Consider the following 13,394-nt stretch of genomic DNA (forward strand, 5'->3'; position numbering starts at 1 on the left):
ATAAGGCTAAAAGCACAACACTATGCATGTTTACTCAGAGCAGAAGAAAGCCCATGTGTACAGATTTTCCTTCCATAAAAAAAGAACAAAATTTATAAACTGCTTGATTCATCTAAGCAGTTTTCAGGAAGTGCCTTCTTCCATATTTCCATTTCGGACTAAAACAAAGGGGCGATTTATGGTGCATAAAAAGGATTAAAAGTACAACTGTCAATTTCTTTAATGCTGATCTTGTGAAACACTCTTAGTTTCAAAATAACTGTCCAGAGTCCAGAAAGAAATAACTGGCCAGAGTCCAGAAAGGGATGAAATAATCCACATGATAGTCATGTGATACAAGTCAGCTGATACAAGTGTGGACTTTGCCATCCCTTTTCCTCTCTTTTCTTAGCCTTATTGGAACTTTTTTCCTCTTTGCAGCAGACGAGCCCAGCAATGATTTCTTTCCGATCCCCATGGCATGTTTTTGTTTATCTCCTCCTGCTGGACCCAGGGGCCTCGGCCTTGGACAAATACATTGCAGCAGTATACGAGCACTCAGTCGTACTGGCAAAGCCCACCCCAAAGCCTGTTTCTTCTGAAGAGGCATTAAAACTGATGAACAAGAACATGGACGTCTTGGAAGGGGCCATCAAATTGGCCGCAAAGCAGGTACTATTTGATAAAGTGACTTGGTTTATCCTGTGGTGGAGAGATCATCAGCATCGTTTCTTTTGACAGGGTGCACACATCATTGTGACTCCTGAAGATTCCATATATGGTTTCAGATTCACAAGAGAAACACTTTATCCCTACCTTGAAAACATTCCTGATCCGCAGGTCGACTGGATTCCATGTACAGACCCAAAAAGGTGTGTTTGGATTTTGTTGGTTTCATACGCAGCCTTAAAAAACAAAATGAAAAAACACCCTATAAAGGCACTTCAGTATGGTGGCTTCTTCCTTCCTAGTGGTCAGTATGTACAGCTTCAAATAAAGGTGTTTTGGAGAAAGAGAGGTTTCTCCAAAGCACCTGGTAACTGCTGGAAAGTCACATTTATGGACTGCACAATCTAGATGGCTAATGGGCAGGCAGAGGATCAAAATCAGGACTCCAAAAACCCTGTATAGTAGATTAGACTGGGAAATGGTGACTGTTCCAAGCTTAGCCCGTAAGCTATGTCGCTAAACAAGTAAGTCCTGAAAGACCTACACTGGCTCCCGGTACATTTCCAAGCACAATTTGAAGTGTTGGTGCTGACCTTTATTTTATTTTATTTTTTTAAAAAAATATTCAAAATTAAAACAAAACGTATTATCCAAAAATATATCACCCTTGTCCCCCCCCCCCATTTTTCCTCCCTCTTTTTTCCTCCCTCTTTCCTCCTTCCCTCAGTTCCAGTCTTTGGTTTCTCTGAGACTGCTGTTTTCTGCATGTTACAAAGTTGTATAGATCCTCAAACTATTTAGCTGATCATTATCAATAAAAAGTTTGTGAATGTTTATTCAAAACCTGCCAAGGAGTCCAGTTCACTTTGTTGCGTCTTCAAATACTTTGTAAAGGGTTTCCATTCATCTTTAAAGTCACAGTTATCCTTGTCCCATAGCTTATATGTCAGTTTTGCCAGTTCTGCATAGTCCTAGTACGTTTCCAAGCCAATTCAAAGTGTTGGTGCTGACCTTTAAAGCCCTAAACAGCCTCGGCCCAGTATACCTGAAGGAGCATCTCCACCCCCATCGTTCAGCCCGGACACTGAGATCCAGCGCTGAGGGCCTTCTGGTGGTTCCCTCCCTGCGAGAAGTGAAACTACAGGGAACCAGGCAGAGGGCCTTCTTGGTAGTGGCGCCCGCCCTGTGGAATGCCTTCCCATGAGATGTCAAGGAAATAAACAACTATCTGACTTTTAGGGAAGTTTTTAATGTTTGATGTTTTATCATGTTTTAAATATTCTGTTGGGAGCCTCCCAGAGTGGCTGGGGAAACCCAGCCAGATGGGTGGGGTAGAAATAATAAATTATTATTTGAATTTGGGTCCCATCTATCTACATTCAATACTCTAACCATGACACCACAGTGATTTGTTCCCTTGTTTTGATGGTGTTTGTGGTTAGAATGACCAGACCATACTTCCTAGAGCACTTAGGAAAGGAGGATGAGGAAATGGAAAAGCAAGAGCAAGTATGGGCTGCCATTTTGGTGGGTCAGACCGGAAGCTATTAAGGAAGAGCTCGGTGGTAGAGCATTGGTAGTTTTTCGCTTTGCATGCAGAAGAACGCAGGTGCAATCCCCGGCATCTGCAGCTATGGCTAGGAAGGACTCTTGTCTGAAGCAATGGAGAGCCCTTGCCAGACAGAAGGAGTATGAGGTGTTCCCCAGCAGAGGTATTACCTCTCCCCTAACACCCCATACACCCAAACATACATGCTTTACAAATAATATGCCAATATTTACTTCTTGGCTGTGGAAAACCTACAGCTTCAATCACAGCTTCCAACTGCACACTTCTGAGGGCCAGAAGCAACAGAACAAAAGAGAGGGCGCTTTCATTAAAAAAAAAAAACATTTTGTGATGGATATCATAAGCAGCTGAGGAGGAAATGAGTTGAAAAATAAATATTTTGTGTGGGAAGGCTTTTAGAGGAAGCTATGTTCACTTAGGCAGGAATGTACTAACTGGCATAAAAGATAGCGAGAAAGATTGCACTTGGAGGCTGTGGTGGAAACCAACTGGGAAGAGTACCACTTCCCTGATTTCTGTGTATTTTTTTTAATTAATAAACACTTTAGAAATGTTAGTTGGTTGTGGAATGTAATTGTACAGTATTTGGCTTCATAATGTCAAAATGTTGGGTTTAAAAAATAAAATAAAATAAACTAGCTTCTGAAACCATCCACAGTGACGTGTGATGCTTGAGATGAGCTATTTATTTATTTTTATATAACATAACCCTGAATGGGTGGTTATGCTACATAAATGCAGAACAGAATGGGAAACTTAACAGACAGATTTTGCTTATAATGCAAAGTGCTGGCAGGGTGATGGTGGAAGGAATTTGGAGTGGAGAAGGAGGTTAAGCTCCACCACCCCACTCCACCCCAGTTCTCAGCCACCCACTGTGGAATCAACTTTTTAAGAAAAGGGAAAAAGCTGTTGTGCTGCAGTTATATATGTTGATGTGCAACATGTTTTGTCCCATTTGCTTGAACCTTTTGAGGGTCATATTAAATGCTACATAGAAGGTAAGGGTGCTGCAATGCCTTTAAGGACGCATTGGCAGGACTTGCGTAAAACCATTGTGTGGTGCCTCAGAACGCAATCCCTCTGTAAATCGTTGCCTGTATACATATCTTTTACCCACAGATAGAAAAATAACAGCTCAGATAAGGTAACTTTGAATGGATAAATGGCTGGAGGTCAATCATCCCCATTCCTCTAACTGACGTCTTCCAGTGGCTGCGTTTCATTTTGAAAAAATTGGGTGACATTTATCTCTATGTAAGGTCTAGTGTGGCCCAGAATATGTTTTCTACCTTTTATCTATTTAGGGCCCCTCCAGATGGGTATTTTGCAACATGTCACTGATGCAGTAATACTTCATTAGTGGTGGGTTAGGGGACGACCCACACATTGTTCCGCTTTATTGGCTGTTCTGCAGTGCTTCCTCGATGTCACTGCATTAGTGCTGTTGGGGGGGGGAGGGGCACCCTTGCACGATGATGCAACAAAAGTGGGACCAAAACAAAAACACAAAAACTGGAACATTTGTATAAAAGGGTGTGGGATTTCAGCGAGAAGCTATGGGACGTCCAAACAGCCCTGAAACTTTTGCAGGCTTAAACAATATTGAAAGCAGGATGGCATATAACTGCCCTGATGTCATCCTTAGCACAAATCATCCTGAAAGTGTAATAAAATGGAAATCTGAAGGGGCCCTTTATTTCTTACAGTCTGGAGAAACATGGGGCTGCTCTGCTATGAATGTTAGCATGTTGCCCCTCCGTTCAGGAGATTCAACTAGGTGGTCTACCAACAGATCTCTCTTCCTCCGAGTCCTTCATTTCTCTGCTTTTCTCCGCTTAGATTTGGACCTGCCCCAGTGCAAGAAAGGTTGAGTTGCCTGGCGAGGCACAACTCTATCTATCTGGTTGCCAACATGGGAGATAAGAAACCATGCAACCACACAGACGCCAAATGCCCTAGTGATGGTCACTATCAGTACAACACCAATATTGTCATGGCCTCGAATGGAAAACTCGTGGCACGTTACCACAAGGTAATTCATTTTTACAAACTGGGTATCATTGGCCCCCACCCATCCCCCAGTTATAATATTGTATAGGGTGGAATTGTTTTATGAACTGGGAAGAAAAGGCAAGAGAATGTAGGATGCATGCCACATTTTGCTGACTATTGAAGATGTCTTCTGCTGCTGTTTTATTCTGTTCATTTTATGGGCCATTGTATTCCTTTTACTGTACACAACCTATTATTCATTTTTCTGTTTTTCTGTTATGGGTTATTCTCCTGTGATTTTGCAAGTCATTTAGAGGCTCCCATGTGGGAAGCGACTAATACATTGAATACATAATAATGATCGTATTTTTATTAACAATTTATGTACAGACTACACAATAGTATAAGAACACACTGATGGCTTTGGCATAGAAAGAACAACCCCGAAAGTTGGTTCAATTGAAACAAAAATAAAACCTTTAAAAAAAAGTTTTAAAAAGAATGTTATTTAGCTTTTTTAAAAAATAAAATAAAATATGCTTTTCAGGTTTATATATTTCACTAATTTTAATTTCATTTTAACATTTCAAAATTTGACTTCCCTCTCTTTCTGTGGTTCCTTATATTGATTTTTTATGTCTTCTGCATATCCAAATTAACTTAATTTGCTCATTTATCCATCTACTTTAAATATATATTCTTATAAAACTACAGGTTATTACAACAATCCTGCCAATGTTCTTACCTGTTTACAATTTATCTGTCAATTTTCAATAAACCGTTTCCATTCTTTTATAAAATGTTTGTTATCTTGATTTCTTATTCTTCCAGTAAGTTTGCCATTTCTGCCTATTCCATAAGTTTTGGTATCCATTCTTCCTTATTTAGCTTTTCATTAATTTAAATGAAAATTAAATAACTTGCAGTACACTTTGCGGGTCACTTTTAAGTACAATAGTTTCTTTTTAATATACCCAAGTACCTTAATGGTGTGTGGGTGGTGGTTTTGTTTGTTTTTTTTTAAAAATAATGTGTTATCTTTCCACAGTTCAATCTCTTTATGTCAGAACACCAGTTTGATTCCCCTCCAGAACCTGAATTGGTGACCTTCAATACTACCTTTGGGAAATTTGGTCTTTTCACCTGCTTTGATATTCTGTTCCATGACCCTGCGGTGACCCTGGTGAGAAAGCTGCAGGTGGACACCATCCTCTTCCCAACAGCTTGGATGAATGTTCTCCCACATCTGACTGCTGTTGAATTCCATTCAGCATGGGCTATGGGCATGCGTGTCAATGTCCTGGCATCTAATACCCATAGGCCTAGCTTGAGCATGACAGGTAATATACAGTTTTCAATAAGATTATGTATAACTAGTTATACACTAGTTAGCTGGCCTCTCCCTTCTTAGGACCCCTCCAGATGAATGTCTTTGTTTTTGTTTTTTGAGGGTGCATTCTGCAAGGTCACACTGATGCAATAATAAAGCATTCATGGTGGAGTTTTACTGGGCTGTCCAGAAATCATTCTGCTTTATTAGATGGTGCTTCCCCAATGTTACTGCATCACTTGCACTGTAGCATAACAAAAGGGGGACAAAAAAATAAACTGGAACTTTTGTGGCATAAAAAGTTGCAGGATTACAGCAGGGCACGCACTGATTGGAAATGAAGTAGATGCCAACAGTACTTTTAATGTTTTTAAATATTTTGTTGGAAGCCGCCCAGAGTGGCTGGGGAAACCCAGCCAGATGGGCGGGGTATAAATAAATTATTATTATTATTATTATTATTATTATTATTATTATTATTATTATTAAATAAATAATATTCCATTATCATGATACATTATCATGATACCACCATGAACACAAATCATTATGAATACACAATAAAAAGAACAACTGGAGGTGCGCTTAGTATGCCCTTTCCAAAAATAGGTTTCGAAAAGTTCATAGGACTTCTGATGGCAAAGACTGGGCTGCAGTTGGCTCTCTTTTAAACAAAGGCAGACAATTTTTGCCTCTGATTTGGCCTTTAGTCGCTATAAGGAGCCTCTGGGCCCCAGCTGTAGCAGAACTTCTGCTTGATCAGGTTGTCAGCGATGCCACCTGGAGGCTTTAATTTTTGTTTCTTCACTGGGCTGAGTCTGGACCAAGGAATCTGTTTCATCCTAAGTCTGGGAAGGAGGATATTCGTCTCAGCGTTCCCCCTGCCTGACAAAGTGATAATCATCACACCCAGATTGAAAGGAGTACAGCATGTGGGTTTTGGGTGTGTGAGAGTATGTGTTGGTCAACTTAAATGGGTGCTGTCTGCGGTTATGACAGGACGGGCAATATGAAGCAGCTGCTTCTGTCTTTCTGTTTTGTGTCATTCTTAGGCAGTGGCATCTATGCTCCGGATGGATCCCGAGCATATCATTATGATGCAGAATCGGAGAAGGGGCATCTTCTGGTTGCAGAGCTCGATTCCCATCCTTCTCTTTCTCCTACCCATCCTGCCCCTGTGAACTGGAGCTCGTATGCCACAACTATCAAACCAGTCCCCAAAGATGGTGATTTCACAGGATTGATTTTCTTTGATGAATACACTTTCTCTGAACTCGCCAAAGAAGCTGGCAATCTTACCGTCTGCCAGGGAGCTCTCTGCTGCCATTTGAGCTACAAAATGACAGAAAAGCAAGAAAATGAAATGTATGTGCTAGGTGCATTTGACGGCCTTCATGAGGTCGAAGGAAATTACTACTTACAGGTCTCTTTTTATCTTCTTCTTATGAGGGAAGGTGGGATCTCATTTTTATTCATCATCGGAGAGAGGGGAGAGAGGAGGAAGTTCTAGATATATTGCCGTATATTGCCATAGAAACATAGGACGTGATCTGGCTCAAGTTAAGCACTTTTAATATATAGTGGTACCTCAGGTTAACTACTTAATTCGGTCCGGAGGTCCGTACTTAACCTGAAACTGTTCTTAACCTGAAGCACCACTTTAGCTAATAGGGCCTCCTGCTGCTGCCGCGCTGCCGGAGCACAATTTCTGTTCTCATCCTGAAGCAAAGTTCTTAACCTGAAGCACTATTTCTGGGTCAGTGGAGTCTGTAACCTGAAGCATATGTAACCTGAAGCGTATGTAACCTGAGGTACCACTGTAATGTCCTACAAATTTCAGCTGGAGAGTTGAATTTTATTTTCCAGTTTAAATTACTGGAATTCCATTGCTTCCCAAGATGGAGGACAACAACACAACAAAAATATGTGCTTCCTTCTTGGGTGGCTCATGCCCAGAATAAAGGAAAGAAGAAAACCTAATTCCAAAGTCTTAGTAACTTGGTTGTAGCTAGGTGAACTTGGAACAAAGTTCTAATGAGTTCAGTGAGGCTTACTCCAAAGTTAGTGTGCACAGGGCTGCAGTCTAAATATGGCCTTCTAGCCCCATGGAACGCTGTCACTGATAATTAAGACTGTAATTTTATTTGGTATGTTTAGTTATTTAGTTTTGGAGTAATGAGATATGCACCTGTTTCATAAATCTGGAGACCAATGTGCCTGTAGTTGTGTGTGGAAGTACACTGGAAACTAGGTAAAAGGTAAAGGTAAAGGTACCCCTGCCCGTACGGGCCAGTCTTGCCAGACTCTAGGGTTGTGCGCTCATCTCACTCTAGAGGCCGGGAGCCAGCGCTGTCCGCAGACACTTCCGGGTCACGTGGCCAGCGTGACAAGCTGCATCTGGCGAGCCAGCGCAGCACACGGAACGCCGTTTACCTTCCCGCTGGTATGCGGTCCCTATTTATCTACTTGCACCCGGGGGTGCTTTCGAACTGCTAGGTTGGCAGGCGCTGGGACCGAACGACAGGAGCGCACCCTGCCGCGGGGATTCGAACCACTGACCATGCGATCGGCAAGTCCTAGGCGCTGAGGTTTTACCCACAGCGCCACCCACGCTAGGTGAGGGCTGTCAAATGTAACTAGGTGAGGGCTGTCAAATGTAAGAAATCAATGTTGGCTTTTGACTTCTTACATTTGACATTTGTAGGGTGCTCTTGTTGCAGCTAACACCATCAAGGAAACTTCTTGAATCAACTGAGTGAGCAGTTGGGCGGGCTATTTATTTATTTATTTATTTATTTATTTATATTCAATTTATAGCCTGCCCTCCCTCCCAAAGGAGTCCAGGGCAGCAAACCACAATTGATAATAAAGCATATTTAAAAACAATTCCAACACAGATATGGACTGGGAAAGATCTCTACTTAAAATGCTTGTTGGAGGAAGAAGGTCTTCCATTGGTGCCAAAAAGACAACAGAGATGGAGCCTGTCTAATGTTGAAGGGGAGGGGATTCCAAATTATTAAGTGCAAGAATACTAAAGGCCTGAGTCCTACATGGTGCAGAATGGACTTCCTGATGAGATGGTATCTGCGGAAGGCCTCACCTGCAAAGTGCGGTGATCACCTGGGTATATAAAGGGTATATAGCTCATATAATACTGTAGTACTGCAACAGTTCTTATTGTTCTTATACTGAAACCAACTTGGTTGTATTTTAAACCAGCGCCATGGTTGTGAAGGTACAGCAGCAGTAAAATGTATATTTATTCTGAGCGCTCTCCCAATGCATTGCTCTTTTTCTTTTTAGATATGTACATTGCTGAAGTGTGCAAGCGCAGACCAACAGACCTGTGGCCAGCCTGTGACAACTGCTCATACCCGCTTTGATTTCTTTTCTCTCAGTGGCACATTTAGCACTAACTATGTCTTCCCAGAAGTCCTGCTCAGTGGAGTTCAGTTGGCGCCTGGAGAATTTCAGGTAGGGCGGTGCTTCTAGCAAATGTTTTCTGGCTGAGATGGGAAAAAAACTGTGGCTGTATGGTATCAGAATGGAAACAAATTCCTTTAAGGATGTTATCATAAACAAAGTTGAGATGGCTCAGTAGCCTTTTCAGGATAAGAGTGGGCTTCTGAAAGAAATCATGCTACCTCTCTTGTGCCTTCAGCTGTACAGGGAAATCGGGGCCACACAGACTGTTGAATACGGCCTTGGTTATTAGGCCAGGAAATTTACTAGCATGGATTATTATTATTTTTACTGGCCTACTAAAAATTGTCTTCTACCAATTGGCTTGGTAGAGGAGAAACAGATCTCTCCATCCCTTCTATGATAATTCACTTTTCTGAATGGATTTCTACATATATTTGCCTATATGGTTCCACTAGTGCAAAGGGAAGCACCAGCACAGACAGAATTTCCTTCTCTTCCCCTCCAGCACACACCCTGCACCATCTCCAAATCCAGTGCTTCTTTCCAGGGGGACGCGGGGGGGACGCATACCCCTGAATATTTTGTGAATCTTTGTACTTTTATCCATTTACTGTATTTATTTTTCCCGATTTGAACTATGAAATGATGATTTATTTATTTTTTGTCAAAATGAGAGTACCCCTAAACATTTTTTTAGAAAAAAAGCACTGCCTAAATCCCCATAGGGTCAGGGAAAACCTCCAGAACAGATTTAAGAGGGACATGTGTGCAGAAGGAGGGATGGGGGGAGACTGTTCCATTGTGCGAGGGAAATTATTGTTCTAACAGAATGTTGACTTTAGTGCTATGTTGCATAAAACCTATAATATTGATATTGTGTGCAACTATTACTTTGTGACTGTTCCCTCCTCTTTTTGTTATCAACTAGGTTTTGAGTGATGGACAGCTGGTTACTCATAATGGTACATCGAAGCCAGTCTTAACAGTGACACTTTGGGGCAGATGGTATGAGAAGGATCCTCCACATCCCTACATACTCAGTGGGGTTCCTTGAGATGTTCTGAGCTGGACAGTTCACAACTGTGAAAGGACACAAATTGCTTTTTGTTGACTCTGACATGACTGGGCTGCTACAGCTTGCTGTGATGGTCACATAGATTATTTCGCTTAGTTGTTGATGGTCAAATCCCAAAGAACACAAGTTCCTCAAAGATTGCATTAATAAAAGCCAAAGAATTAATTTTAGCTACTCATCTTTTATTCTTCTTCAAACGGGAACACTTTCTGAGTTTCCATTTTCTTATTCCTGAAATTCCCTGGGGTCCTCGGTTGTTCACTTCTATCACAGAACTAGGCCTCTGCACATTATGTGCACCATGAATATTCTGGGATAAAAAATGGCTCCAGTGACAATCTTATTTTGATGACGTTAAGGTGATGCTGCACTTCACAGCTGCAACAGGGCATGGACTACGGCAAACATGGCTTTATACACCATGTAGTTAAAGCTCATTATTTCCCTCCAAGAGTTCTGGGTGTTGTACTTTAAGCATGGTAAGGGTGCTGGGAAATATAGCTTTGTGGTGGGCAAACTACAGTTCCCAGAATTCTGTGAGAAAAGTCATGTGCTTTAAACATACAGTGTATACACAGGATTTGCTGTATAACTGGCACTCTTGTTTTCCTCAAAATGGAGGATAGATTTTAAACTGAAAGTCAGAAGAGAAATGTCAAGATAGGCAGCAGAACATGCTAAGAATCCTTCTGTGATCAGGATTCCTGTCTTATCAGAGTTCTCCAGTTGCAATGAGGATTTTACACTCTTAACATGGAAAGGAATGATGTAGCTTACACACAGAGGGACATTGCAAGTGTCCCACCCCAACCCCACACTTACCCTACAGGTGTTTGCCTCAAATGTATCTTGCTAGAAAACCGTGGGTGGCATCCAATCTTCCTTTTGTCTCCCCTCCCCTCCACTCAGATTTGCTCCAGAGGTTCCTCTGGCTCTCTGGAGCAGATCTGAGATGTGTGTAAAGATTTGGGGAAAGTCTGAACCACTTGTGCACAGATACTGTGGGTCACAATCCGATGCCCTATGTGCCTTTCAAGTCAGCAGTGACATGATGATGAGGCTGCCTTCACACCACCCACTTCCGTCTATAAAATGGCTGCAAAAAATATTCCAAAAAAGGAAGTATTGAAATATTATTGAATCATTTTATTTGGTCACCCTGATGCTGTAAAAAGGACTCAACACGCACACAGGAAGGAGAAAGCCTGACTTCTTTTAAGAATATTTGCTCTCTGAATGGTTTGCGTATCAAATGAAAGTGTCAACATCAAATGCTATCTATATATCCCCTATCACTTCTCCAAAAGGAGTTCCATATGGTGTCACAATGAATTATGAATGCAAGGATAAGTTACTATAGCTCTTCCCCGGCTGGAACAAATTGCTTTCTTCTTGTCAATATCTTCCCTTAACAACCTTTTGGTGTTGCTGGGGTAAACAAGAAGCACCTGCTTCTGCTTCAGGGACGGCAGCGCTCTCAAAATGGTTCTTAATCCTTCAGTGCTGAAATGAATGTCAAACCATATTAGCACTGCAAAGTGCAGCTCATCGTGTTAAGTGTCGTTTGGCCTGGAAAGGTTTGGGCATCAAAACACAACAATGATGAAATGCTTTTTAATTGCTTACACAGCATTGCAAAACATTTTCAAGCTGGTAATATTTAAAGGCTAGTCTGCCCTGTGCTTGTAAAAGAGTTAATTAACTTTCTCGACAAGGGTGGTGCATGAGTCAGAGTAACTACTGCAGAAGGACTTAAAATGAACAATGAGAAGCTGAGAGAGAAAGATTGAATTCCATGGGCTCTTACACGGTTTAAATGGGCTATACCCTTTTCCAGACCAAATTGGAAAGTTCACTGCTACCGATGGGTTCACCTGCAACGGTGGTGTCAGGGGCTGGACTGAGGAGGAATGGTGGGGGATGCCACCCCTTCTCCTGAATCTTCCTGACCACAGGAGGACAGTATAGATTTAGAACAGTGGTTTGTAGAGGGGCATAGTTCAGAGGCTGCAAAGGGCAGAAGCTGGGAAATATTGGAAGAGGAATAGCAGGAAGAAGAAGAAGAAGCACCAGGGAAGAGACAGCTGACAGACTCGGTGTCCTTGAAAAGCATTCCTGACCCCCTCCCCCTCCCAGGACCAGGCGGGCATTGCAGGTAGTAGAACAAAGAGCTCAGAGGCAGAAAGCTCAGATTAGCCCATGAAGGGGTGATGCAGAATAGGGACGATGTAGGGGGGTGGGACTTGAAGCAATGCCATCATGGCATAGAGACTACATCCCTTTCTCTCTCTCTGTGAATACTGAATAAATTACATGGTAAGGCCTCTTCACATTATCTGCTTTCTTTTGGCTGTCCCTGGGAGAGGGATAGTATTCCCTGAGCCTTGACAGGTGGTGGGACTGTTACAATGGCTCACCTTTGATAACTGATGAAATCAATTTATTTGCAGGATTGCCCTACCCCAAATGTGCCCACACAACTGCTTCAATCTGCAGATCTGGTACTGTTACAGGTGCCACATAATACTTGTTCCACGTTTATAATAAATTGATATTTTAGTGCCGCATCACCCACGCTTCAGAACACCCAGCCAATTGGCATCAGTGAGGTGTCTTCACTTGCTAAAAACATTTAGGCAAGCCTTTCCAGGTATGCAGAATGTTGGCATTCAAAATTAAAGCTTTTCCAAATGTCGTGATGCAGTTCTCCAAACAACGATTACAAAAATGCATAGGTTAGAGGGAAGTGTGCATAAAATGAAGTTATGGGTGAAAATAACATATGGAAGTTAATTCTCTGGGACAAATTGCTTGCAAAAAAATGTGTGCATTAGTCAAAACCACATTCAAAAATGTTTTAAGAATTTGCAAAGGCTGAACAATTTTCATGGCTTTTTTTAATAGAATAATTGCAGGAATGTGAAGAAGTGAATTTCAGATTGGAAAAATGAGAAACTGAGACACTGAAACTGACAGATCCATCTTTACTGTTAATCCCCTTGGCAGATGAACAGTGTGGTTTTTGTGGAACCTCACCAGCTGACGACTCCTAGCACTGGACTTAGCACAGCGTACATCCCCCCCCCCAAAAAAAACCCCTTTGTTTGTGAAATCAACACAGGGGCCTTATCTGCTGGTAGGGGTGTGAAGTAAAGAGTGGCGCTGTGGTCTAAACCACTGAGCCTCTTGGGCTTGCCACACAATGGGGTGGCCTCCTGCCAACCTAGCAGTTTAAAAGCACATCAGTGCAAGTGGATAAATAGGTACTGCTGTGGCAGGAAGGTAAACGGCATTTCTGTGCACTCTGGCTTCCGTCATGGTGTTCTGTTGCGCCAGAAGCAGTTTAG

At 42.0% G+C, this 13,394-nt stretch overlaps 1 protein-coding gene across 1 annotated transcript; it reads left to right on the forward strand.

Annotated features, from left to right (window-relative positions):
* Window positions 1-390: 390 nt before the first annotated feature.
* On the forward strand, window positions 391-10,217 carry LOC114594152 (pantetheinase-like). The gene is made up of 7 exons (XM_028723445.2): window positions 391-651; window positions 721-851; window positions 4,061-4,253; window positions 5,262-5,553; window positions 6,596-6,966; window positions 8,850-9,020; window positions 9,901-10,217. Exons 1-7 carry the CDS (start codon window positions 436-438, stop codon window positions 10,024-10,026), a joined length of 1,500 nt encoding a protein of 499 aa, XP_028579278.2. The 5' UTR covers window positions 391-435; the 3' UTR covers window positions 10,027-10,217.
* The last annotated feature ends 3,177 nt before the right edge of the window (window positions 10,218-13,394 follow it).

The sequence above is a fragment of the Podarcis muralis genome, chromosome 3 (assembly GCF_964188315.1).
Source record: "Podarcis muralis chromosome 3, rPodMur119.hap1.1, whole genome shotgun sequence".
Classification (NCBI taxonomy): domain Eukaryota; kingdom Metazoa; phylum Chordata; class Lepidosauria; order Squamata; family Lacertidae; genus Podarcis; species Podarcis muralis.